Consider the following 12,205-nt stretch of genomic DNA (forward strand, 5'->3'; position numbering starts at 1 on the left):
AATGGCAAGTGCTAGCCAGAGTTGTGAGCACAGCAGGTGCAGACAGGGCAGAGGTATAGGTGCAGAGGGCATAGCTAGCCGAGGTTAACCAGAGGTGAAAGTGCAGTGGGCCCAGCATTAAGCAGGGATGGCCTGTTGGGGAACATAGCTGTTGCAGGTAGGCCAGGTGTGTAGGAGAAGTGAATGCTTTTGGCAGGTGCTGGACAGAAGCGTGGGTGCAGTTAGGGTGAGGAGACAGCAAGTGTGAAAAATTGGGACAGGGGGTGGGGGTAATAGGAGCCTATATAAGAAAAAGACCCCAAAATCGGGACTGTCCCTATAAAATTGGGACATCTGGTCACCCTAGGTGCAGTGGTCACAATGGGCAGAGAGGTTGGTGGATGTGCAGCTGGTGGGGGCTGGGCAGGGCAGAGATGCGGGTGCAGTAAATGCAGTGGATGGGGATGGCTGGGGTGCAGGTGGTGGGGATATGTGGGGATGCAGGGGAGGAGGTGGGTGGATGCGTGGGCACAGCTGGGGTGCAGCAAACACAGTAAATGGGTCTGGTTAGCAGCTGGCAGGGGCTGGACAGATGTGTGGGTGCAGCTGGCAGAGGCTGGGCTGTCTAGCTAGCAGAGACGCACCAGAGAGTGCAGCAGGGGCGGACGCAACCGAATCAACCTTCTTCCCCGGTCGCCCCTCCTCCCCCCCCCCCCCCGGCTTCTCTTTGGAGTTCTCACCCCGCCCCTTGTCCCCCCCTCCCCTCTTCTCCCCGGGTGACGTCACCCCCAGCTCAGCCGGCGCCATTTTGAAAGTGGAACCTTGGAACGGGAGGGGGGGGGGGCGGACGAGCGAGCAGGAAAGACCGACTCGGAAGAGCGGGGGAAGCCGAACGGAGCCGGCTTTACACCGCCCCCCCCCCGGTACAATCTGCCGCCATCCTCCCTCCACGCTCGCCATCAGCCCGGCCAAGGGGGCCCTATCTAGAGCTGAGAGGCAGCTCTCTCTGACCCGGCCGCTATTGGCAGCCCAACATGGCAGGTAAGGGGGAGAGTGCCCCCTCCTTCCCGGGGGCCGGCCCCCGCTGCCCATAGAACCCAGGGGGCGGGGGGATGTGTGTGTAGGGGCAGGTGAGGCCACTAAAATGGCCTTGAAAGCAGCCTGCAAACCTGAGCTGCTGCTGCCTGTTATGTGTGGAGGTGGCAGACTTGCTGGGTATATCGGTCTCTCCTTCTTTTCCTCTTTCTCATTCCCCCTCTCTCTCTTTTTTTTATTCCTTCCTCTGAAAATGTGGGCTCGGTTTCTCTTCCTCTTTTTTTTTTAAATTTGCATTCCTAAAACCTTCAATCCTGAAATGCAATTTGCATCGCCGCCCCCCCCCCCTTTTAATATATATTTTTTCCTTCTAGAAATCTGTGTTCATTCCCCTCTTTTGCTTCCCTGCTTGCAAAACATTTGTATTTCACGAGGAAAAGGTGGTGGTGGTGGTGGCTGGGTTTGGAAGAAGCCCTGTATTTCTGAAGTTGAGCATGTTAGGAGATTTCCAAGCAGGGTGTGTGTTTCTTGCGCGCTCTCTCTCTCTCTCTCTCTTTTGTATTTCTTCCCTAGACTTTCTGGTTTTGCGAGGGAATTGCTCTTCCGTGTTGCGTTCTTGAAGTGCAGTTTGTAGAGGTGCAGATGTGCTCAGGAGGGTGGCTGTAGGGTGCAGATGTGATTGTGTTTAGAGAGCAGCTGCACCCTACTGTAGGGTGTAGTTGTGTAAATATCTGCAGATAAAGGTGAAATTGGGAAGAGGATTGTAGTTTGTTAGAATATTCAGGTATCGCTGAGTGTGTGCAACAATGTATGGTGTTTTTCTTTTCTTAATTCTGGAGATTTATGTTCATTCTTCATTTTGCAGATTGCTTATCTTGCATCCTAAAGTGCGAATTGTAAGATAAAAACTGATCCACATGCACAGGATGTCTCTTCCTTTTACTTTTTCCCCTTGTAATTTTTTTTCTTCTGGCGATATGTTCATTTACCCTCCTCGGCAAATTAATTGCCTCTTCAGTGCCTTGCATTCTGTATAGCAGTGTAAGAGGCTGTATTTAGGTTTGCACCTTGCTTCCCACACACATACCAGGCTATCCCACTCCACCCTTCTCTTTCCTTTCCTTCTTTTTTCAAGGGAAACAAGGCCTTGAATGTAGCAAGTTGTATGAAAATTAAAATACAGTTTGCTGCATACGGTAGGTATATTGTTTTTTCTTGCAAACAGTCATTCTCAAAATGCTTCCAAGGTGTTAAAAGTAAGAATTAAATAACAAATAGCAGAAGTGGGGGGAGAACAAGAAATTGGGTGGCTAGGGTTGTGGGTGGTTGGGAAAGATGCTGTGGGTGGGATACTTGTCCAATACATGTATCCAAAACAAATATTGCAATTCATGTTGTCTAGATGGACATCCTGATAAGATTTCCCCCATCACCTTGGCTGATTCTAGTTCAGGTTGTCTCCCCGAGTTCCTGGACTTTGTAAGAAGCTCCAAATACAAACCACAGTGTAATCCTTTTCAGACTCTTTCTGCCCCCCCCCCCCCCCCCCACTCCCCAGTGTTCAGGCAGCCTCTTGATCTTTCATGGAGAGAGACTGCTCCTGACTTGAACTTAATTTAATTTGTTCCTCAACTTGGTGTGATTTGGGTGTGTGTGTTTGGGGGGGGGGGGGGGATCCTTCCTGCATGCCCCTCTTCCCCAAAATTTTGCATCACATTGACAGCTACATCTGTTGTGTAGTCCTTTTCGGTTGTTGTGGGTTGAGAAGGAATTTCCATTTTGATTGCCTCCTGCAGACAGAGCAAACTTGTTTCCATCTCTCTTCCTGTCTGGACCCAACCCAGTGATTTGTTAAGAATGAAATGCAAAAGAAATGGGTGGTGTTTTTTTGGCATTTTGGTGGCAAGGTTCAAATGAATCACTACCGTCTGCTGAGGCGGTAATGTTCCTGAAGTTTTCTCTTCGATCCATTTTCTATGGTAGTTATACTTGCTGTTAACTTCAGGCAGATTGTTCAGTTTGCTGCACAGATTTGTTGCTTTTAAAAAAACCTAAGCCTGACGGTTTCTTTTGGTACTTTTATGGTGAAGGAGGAAGAGGATTATAAACTTGCTTTAAAACTTGTTTTCTCCAGCCTGAAGTACTTAGGTGGTGTAATGTATTTTCCAAAAGAAAAATGAATTTTCTTTTTTATAAAGTGCAAACATTTAATGATTTGAAATATTTGGAAAACTTGTAGGGGCCATTCTGGCATCTAATATTTACTAAGAAATTGAAGTCACTTGTAAGTAAAGTGCTCTGTTTAGAGGGCACTGACGTTTTTAAATTTAAAAAAAGTGTTGTGAAATATACCAACTGGTGCTTGTTTTAACATGGCATAGTTTATTAACACTAGCTCTGTTTGTTTTGATAGTTTTGTGAGTTTTCAACAATTGTAGAGAGCAACTTTTATCATTCCTGCTGCTACTTTTGACAGATGTTGCTTTGGATATTGGGCAAATCACTGACAAAAGCAATATCAGGATTGCGGGGGGGGAGGGGGGAGGGAGTTGCAGGGGGAAAAAGTTTGTAATCAACTTTTGGAATGTCTATATTTGCACAGGAAACGTTGTTTGTTGTAGGTGTGTACGGTACTGTCTAAATTGTGTCACTTGCCAGCTGTGGATACTGCCTCTGTGTTTACTGGAGTAAACACAAAACTCAGACTGATTTAATGAGGATCTGTTTTATTTATTTTTTGTTTTGTTTTTTCTAGGAGCTGGAGGAGGAGGGAATGACATTCAGTGGTGTTTTTCTCAGGTGAAAGGGGCTGTAGATGATGATGTAGCAGAAGGTAAGAACAAACTTTATTACAGTGAATTAATCTGATTGCTGATGAAATGTAGCAAGGGTGTTGCTGAAGTTTCTCCTTCAGAATTGGGTTTAATTATACATACTTTAATAAAAGTAGGAAAGCAAGTGGAAACATCCAGGCATCCCAGTATATTCTGGGATCAAACTTATATGTGGTATAAGTGGGTGCAATTCAGCTGACATCCATGGTCCTCCTGCTGCTTACGTCAGAGATGAATTTGGCCCATAGATTGCAACAGTAGTTAACTTGTTTTCCAAAATATCTGTCACATGACAAATAGTCTCAGTTGAGACAGAGCTACTAACTTGTCTGTTTTCCCCATCAATGAAATGGGGATAATGATATTTACGTTCTTTACAGGAGTGTTGTGAGGATTAATTAATGTGTGCACAGCACTTTGAAGATGTAAGGTGCTGCATAAGTGTCAGGTAAATCTTCGTCTTTCCATCCTGCATTAGCCATCAGAATTAAAGTGGAATTTTTGTACAAAATTACTCTTTAAGTGTCAGTTATTTTTCATGATGAATTATTATTGGAAACTGCTGTAAGCTTTTGTAGTATAGGGCTCCTACCCTGCCAGGGACAGATGTCACCTTTTTAGCAAAATGGCTGCCTCCAGTTGATGATGCAAAAATTCCATTTGGAATTTTCAAATTATGCTTGTTTCATGGAAGGAGAAGTCTTTATTTCCTTTCGACTATTCAGTCTTCTGGGCTGAACAGGGCTCTTGATCCTTCTTGCCACTCCACGTGGGCAGAGCCCCTCTGACTTGGATGAAATTCTTCATGGTTTTAGGGGTCCATTTATGCAGAGCAGCTTGCAAGATCAAGACCTACAATAGTTTTCTCTTGCAAAAAGCTGACTTTGGGTGTGTGTTTGTATGATTTATTTGGCATACACAGCATTTTACACGTCCTGTACTCACTAACAGGCAAATGAGAAAAATATTTGTTGTATTTAAGAAATTAGTAACTTATTTCATTTCCATTATTTTTTACTTTTGACATGGTCAGATTTAAATTCTGGAATTTCTGCTACTGTATGGACACAAGTGTTTTGTTTTTATTCATGACCTGCAACCTGTGGAAATGATGCCCTTCAAAGGTTTTGTCTGATGCTTATCGACTGAAAGATAGGTTTTTGGAAGCAAGTAGGTTGTAATAAATTTCAGTACCTTTAATATGATTTTTATGTAAGATGGATACATTTTAAATTGTTCAGCAATTACATTTTAAAGATTGAATGTTAATAATTTATATAACTGTTGTTCAGTTTTTTCCTACCAGACTTCAGTTTCTGTCGATTTTCTTGTTAATTGACATTCTGTAGCTATCTGGCTTTTGAATTAAATGCAAACAATTGAGGAAATCTTGACTGCCTATTTCTCCACTGATAGAGCCTATGAACTAAGAGAGAAAAACATTAGAGAGCTGTTCCGTTGATGTTCATGCATCTGTTCCATTAAATAATACTAACGGGTGGGGTTCCCCCTCTTCCCCCCCCCCTTTTTTTAAATATATCTGTGATTAAATGGATCTGGAAATCCAAGAGCCAGTCTCCGTTCTTAACTCCCCTATTTGTTCTTAAATATTATAGTGCCTACACATTTAGTATGAAAGATGATTTAGCAGTCTCTCACTTCCTGACAGCTGCAATAGCTAGTCACAATGGGTCGAGTTAAAGGCCAAGAGTACATTAACTAGCTTGTTCAGCCTGACACTCAGTGTTGCTTTTAACAATTTTTTGTCTAAATATCTATTTCTAATTGTACAAAAGGTATAAGCTGCTCATTGTGCGAGCTGTCCCTAGATAGAGACAAAGAAGATTATAATGACTTCATAGTCAGCTATATCATCATCTTGTAAAGGTGTTTTTTAGTGTATATTACAGGCCTTCTACCTAGGGCCTGGGATTTTTGTAGTAAAGTTGTGCACTGGGATGGCTGCTTAAGTAAGGTCACTAGGAAAATTTAAGTGGGAGTATCTGACCATAATGGATTTTGTTGAGTTGGAATTCTTTTACCCATATGGCAGACTCCTACATGGCATGCTGAAAACCCTTACAGAACAATTGAAAGATGTCTGTCCATCTAATCAAACTGTAACTTTAGCTCCCACCCAACTATTTAAAGGTACTGGTATACTTCAGATAGATCCCTTATCCTTGAAATATTGTTCCAATAGTTTAAATACTGTTTAATTGCATTTCTTAAGTTTATTTCCTTGCATTTGTTATATTTCTAGCTGTGTACTGAGTAAACACATGTTTTAATAATCCTCCTTGTGAATTTGGGACTATAGTTTTATATGTTTCTGGTGTGTGTAGTCTCCCTAAATTGCACGGGAATAAGTATGCAATGGCTTTAAGTCCAGGCTGGTAATCTTTTTCTCTGTCTGCCTTTCTGCTTCTTCCTTGTAAGCAGGCTGCATATTGAAAGCTTACAAGAATGTTGCTGTCTGAGCCTTGAGAGGGTGGTGGTCTTTTAAATGTGCATGTACTGCCTCCTCACAAGAACGCTGTGATTATGGAGGAAAAATGCTGGTTATTGTAAGATTGCAACTAGTATGTGTGTTTTTTGTTTTAAAAAGTGATCTTAAAAAGACACTGAATTGAATATCCACAATTTAAAAGCAAATTCCTTGTAATACTACTAGCTTGGTTTGTTAAAACTGAAACAATTTTAAAACTCTAATTCACTTTTCACTTTATTATGCAGTTTATTTCTTGCATTTCTTTCAGCATAGAAGGTTAAAATAGAGTTTGGAGTGAAATGTTAGTAAGTTTCACTTTTTTGGTTCTTTTGTATTAATGCACCTTATAATGTTTACATTGTAAACATTTAGTGCAGTGGTTCTCAAACTGTTACACTGGTGATCCCTTTCACATAGTAAGCCTCTGTGTGTGACCCCCTTTTTAAATTAAAGACACTTCTTTACATATTTAACACCATTATAAATGCTGGAGGCAAAGTGGGGTTTGGGGTGGAGGCTGACAGCTTGTGACCCCCCCCCCATGTAATAACCTCGTGACCCCCGAGGGGTCCCGACCCCCAGTTTGAGAACCCCTGACTTAGCGCTTGTTTGCCATCCTGATCCTCTCTGCTTTACCATCCAAAATTTCTGCAGACGTAGGCAATTTTGGGTGCACGAGTGATGCAGAATCAGATCTTTTTAGATTTAAAAAAAAAAATCTTAAAATTGTGCAAAAGAGCTCTTTGATTGTAACTGGATGCTTCTAAGTTGTAGCCAACAGAGTAAACGACAGCAGACACATTATAAACTGAAACTTGAGATCAAAATAGCAATATAGGTAGACTTACTATAGCTACAAATCATGTCATACTTTTCCATTGCATCATCTGTTTCTTAATTTGCTTGATTGTACTAGCTTGCTTTCTGAATTTGCTGGTCCATTTGCATGCACGGCCATGGGATAGTCCCTTCTCCTTTACATTTGTATTCACATAGTAGGTTCCCAAATCCTGTGAATGATCTGCACTCAACTCTGAGACCCTGTCTACAGTGGGGGTGGGGTGGGAGAACCCACTGGCTTTACTGGTTCAGCTGAATCAGAATACAGGTGTAGACTAGGCACCTCCATTGGCTTCTGGAGTTAAATCTTCTCAGAAGGTTTAAATACTAGTGTTAAAAGAACCCAGAAGTTGCTGGAGCCTTGTTCTTACTTGTGCTACCCCTGGTTCAGCACTGGTAGCAATTTTTTTTTCTTAAAATCCCTAGTGTAGACATAGTAGTAGCGTCCTTTTTATTTAATAGTAATTCTATGCATGGTATGTATCACACAGTTCCAGGGTGTGATACATACCATGGGCATCTGTATTTCCCCATGGCATGCACTTCAGGAGTGCCCAGTCAGGTCTCTGGTCTCTAGCTATCACCTGTCTCTTGGCAGGGACCCTGGTCCCACTCCCATCTGACCAGGGGTTTTAAGGCTGCACTGCTCCTTGCCTTATGCTGATATCTCCGACAAGCTTGTCTGCTTGAAGGCTGATATCTGAGCTTTGCTTTTTGTCCGAGGGCTAGGAACAGTGTATTGCCAGTAGTTAAAGTTACCACTCAGCTCTTTCTAAGCAGGCATATTTATTCTTAAGGTAAAAGCATTACAGAGAAAATATAACAACAACAATAAACACATTTAAACACACACACACAAATCATATCAGGAGTCACCTGTCAGTCTTATGGGACCTTAGCAGACCAAAGTCTGTCCAACCCTTCAGCAAGGGTTGAGGGTCCCTGTGGACAGAAGGTCTTGTTTGTTTGCTAGATCAGTAAGAAGGCCCTGAGTCAGTTTAAACACAACCTTTTAAAATCCCTTTCTTTATCTGTTGGTCTCTGGAAAACCCAATTTGAAGCAGTAAATGCAAGCCACCCTATGGGGTTGATATTTCTCTGGAGGTGTTGACAACCTAAGTGATTCACCTTAATCATTCCCTCCACCACCACCCCTTTTTTTTTTTTTAGTTCTTGGAGGAGTTGTAACCTCCCCCCTGGAGTTGGATACAATCCCTGACCCAGAGTGTTACATAAATGTAATAGTGTGGTTCCTAAAAGTATTGCTTGGGATTGCAATATCTGCCCCAGTGTCATTGCAGGAAAGGGCCTTGAAGTTGTAATCCTCTTCAACCATTCCTTGGCCTGGCATTTTTTATCCCCCAAAATTGCAGAGCACCCACAACTCCAGTCAAAGTCAGTAGGAGCTGTGAGTCCTCAGAATGTCAGAAAACAAGACATCTGGTTAATATAATAACTGTCACATATTTTTAATTATTGCTTTGCAAAAATAACTAAGCTGGACCGTGTAAATACTCTCTCAGGTGTTGTCCAGAAATCTGTAAAAAATATAGTTGTTTGAGTCTGAGTCTTTTGCATTCCTACGATGTGTCAAATTAAGGCGAGCGGGGGGGAACAGAGTTTTATTTTTCTTTTGTTCTGGGGTGATTTTTTTTCAGTGTTTGAATCCAGGTTTATCACGTCTCATGAACACTGTTTCATATCTATTTTTGGTATACTTCATAAAATTGCAGAGCAGCTATGGATCCTGCTATTGGGTCAGCAATATTTGAAGGCTTAAAAATTGAAATAAGCTTCTGAGTTCAAATCACAAAAACAAAGAAAATTGAAGCTTAGATGGAGCCTGCTGGAAGCAGGGTGATCATCCTCTCTCTGTATTTCAACTCCATTCTGCCTACTGATGGGAGCTTTTACACTGTTTATGAAATCACACCCTCTGCCAATGATGATGGATGAGAGTTGCTGTGTCCAGTTGGAGGAGAGTCAACTAAGGATATCTTAGTAGATTGCCTCTCTTGATTGGTCACGTGTCCTGTTCCGTGGGTCAGCTGGAAGTATTTGATCCTGAAAGAACAAAGCGCATTGAGTTGATAGCTAGTTTTAAATGGACATCTGTATTCTTAGAAGTTGCGTCAAAAGTGAGAACTAGATGGCTCATTCTAGACTTGATGTTGGCTAGGCACCTTTGTGCTATGACTGCTGCCTAACATGGTAATCAGTATTGTTTCATTGTGCTCCAACAGTCTCTGTCTGCATCCACCTGGTGTCTCTTGACTTTCACTTGGATGGTAAATTCTGTGGGGCAGGAAACTGTTTCATACTTGTTTATATGGTGCCTAGCACAGTGTGGGCCCTGATCTGTGACTGGAGTCTGATCTAAACAGTACTATAATATTAATAAATATATTAGAAATCTGACATGTTCTAGAGCATCAAAGCTATCCTTGGAAATCCTGTTGGACTGTGGAGTTTGACCTGCTTTGGAAAACTCTATCTATCTATCTTATCTATCTATCTATCTATCTTATCTATCTCTCTATCTATCTATCTCCTAAAAAGGCCACTTTAGGCAAGCCCCTTTTTAGGCACTTGTGTAGTGCAGGAGGTTTCTTGTGATAGCTGTGACATCATGGAATGATGAATTTGGCAGCATCGCAACAGAGAGGAATCAAGCACACTTTGGAGGAGCTGAAAAGAAAGAAGAAAAACTTCTAGTGATAGACTGGGAGTTAAGAGACCTGGGATGTATTCCTAGCTGTGCCTCTGACTTGCCATGTGACATGGGCAAGTCACTTTCCCTCTCTATGCCACTGTTTCCCCTCCTATTCTTTGGCTTGTATATTTAGGTGGTAATTTGGGGGGGCGGGGCAGCAGGCCCTGTCTCGTACTATAGGTTTTTACAGGACCTAGCCTAATGGGGCTCTGACCTTAGTTCGGGCCTCCGGATCCTACTGTAATACAAACAATGAAAATAGTGATGCTGAACGCCTGATGATATTTGGGAAGTACAGCGCTTAAAAACATTTTTAAAAATTCTGTTTCTCTTTTAATGAAACCCAACAATACAAATTATCCAATATCAAATTTGTTAAAAGTCATCCCAGAAGGACCAGAATCCAAAACATTGGCACTAAGAGAACAGTTAAAAGGAGTGCCAAACATCCTGAATCACTGCTGATCTTTAACTCTGTTTCCTTCCTTTTTTTGGTTTAAAAGGATTTCTGTTTTTAAAGCCCCAAGCTAGACTTCAAGTCTTAAAATCTGGAAGCCATCCCTCATTGGGTTGTAAAGAACTTCTTAAAATATCTATTTCCATCCCTGACTCTCTTGGCTAATAGCCGTTGATGGACCTATCCTCCATGAACTTATCTTCTAAGGGTGAAGGGCTGCTGGCAGCAGGGTGATCACAAATAGTTCTTTAAACTTAAAAAGAGATGGCGTGAATTAAAAGAAATTTAAACAAAATTATGCCTGCACTGGCATATGCCAGTTTTCAGTCTTGAAAATCAGGGTATTATATGTGTAATATTTAAAAAAAAAAAAGAAAAGAAAAAAAAAAGAAAAGAAAAGGTGCAGTTGCAACTGCATTATGATGCTACTCAAACACGTTTTATCTATGTACGTATTTTTCTAGTGCCAATGATCGTTCTATCAATACATAGGATACAGTAATCAGATTGGATTTTCATACTGGTTAGAACCATTTTGCCCTGCTCCAGGCTTGGTGAGATTGTACTTCATAGGTCTTTAGAGGAGGGTGGAGGAAGAGAACTTGCTAGCTGCAATATTGCCTATGAAGAGAAAAGGTGTAATCAAAAACATTTCTTGTGCTCTGAAAGAGGAGAGATGTTGAAGTATCCTGACATGGTATAGTATGGAGTTGTGTAATTGAGCATCCTTCACTGCAAATATCATGTTTTTCATTCTCGGGCTATTTTTCAACCAGAAATATGTTAGGTGTTTTCAAAACATCCCCATAGGCTACATTTAAGGCCACATGATTCTGTTTGTTGAAACAAAGTGTCATGTTGGTTTAAAGCAAAACAAAATCTGGAAAGAGTTAGTTTATGCTCCCCTGAAAATCAAGGTTTAATGCAAACACCGGCTGTCAGGCCCTGAACTATGGTGGTACTATTGAAAATTATTATAATATTACAGAAACTTCAAATGACTGTTTTCAGAAATTGGTCATAATTCAATTGCAGAGCTAGGAACTGCTGCAAGCTCTTCTCTTCGAACTCACCATTCTTTTGTTAATCACCGAAGGAGAAGTAATTACCTTAGGCACACAGTCTTTATAAAAATGTACTTTGCATTTAGAGATTCACAAGTGATGGCAACATTTTAAGACAAACCAGCCTATTTGGGTTGAATGTTAAAACCCCTAGGCAGTTGTGCTTGCATCTAATTTTGGAACTGTAGGCAGAAGTTTTAGGGTCAGTGGGAGAGAGTGGAAAATCTGCATTCTAAGTAAGGTTGATTCTTCAGGTATGTATAACACAGCCTGTGTAAAATGGTTTTTCTTAGCATTTTCAGTTGAATTTTTTGAATGACTGATTCTGGGAACAAATAGTGACTCCCTGTGAAAATACACCTCTACCCCGATATAACGCGACCCGATATAACACGAATTCGGATATAACGCGGTAAAGCAGTGCTCCGGGGGGGGGCGGGGCTGCGCACTCCGGTGGATCAAAGCAAGTTCGATATAAAGCAGTTTCACCTATAACGCGGTAAGATTTTTTGGCTCCCGAGGACAGCGTTATATTGGGGTAGAGGTGTACTGCTTTTGTACTTAATGATTTTGAGTAGCTGGGTTCAATTACACCTCTACCTCGATATAACGCTGTCCTCAGGAGCCAAAAAAATCTTACCACGTTATAGGTGAAACTGTGTTATATCGAACTTGCTTTGATCCACCGGAGTGCGCAGTCCGCACCGCCCCCCCCCCCCCCCCCCCCGAGCACTGCTTTACCGCGTTATATCCGAATTTGTGTTATATCAGGTCGCGTTATATTGAGGTAGC

The 12,205-nt window shown here is 41.8% G+C and overlaps 1 protein-coding gene across 1 annotated transcript in view; it reads left to right on the plus strand.

Moving 5' to 3' along the window:
* The first annotated feature begins 898 nt into the window (after positions 1–898).
* PPP2R2A (protein phosphatase 2 regulatory subunit Balpha) overlaps positions 899–12,205 on the plus strand; it is a 68,738-nt gene continuing 57,431 nt past the window's right edge. Inside the window, exons 1-2 of the mRNA XM_065399519.1 lie at positions 899–1,020; positions 3,770–3,847. Coding sequence (XP_065255591.1) covers positions 1,014–1,020; positions 3,770–3,847 — 85 coding nt within the window. The 5' untranslated portion in view covers positions 899–1,013. The remainder of the gene's footprint in view (positions 1,021–3,769; positions 3,848–12,205) is intronic.

The sequence above is a fragment of the Emys orbicularis genome, chromosome 2, assembly GCF_028017835.1.
Source record: "Emys orbicularis isolate rEmyOrb1 chromosome 2, rEmyOrb1.hap1, whole genome shotgun sequence".
NCBI lineage: Eukaryota > Metazoa > Chordata > Testudines > Emydidae > Emys > Emys orbicularis.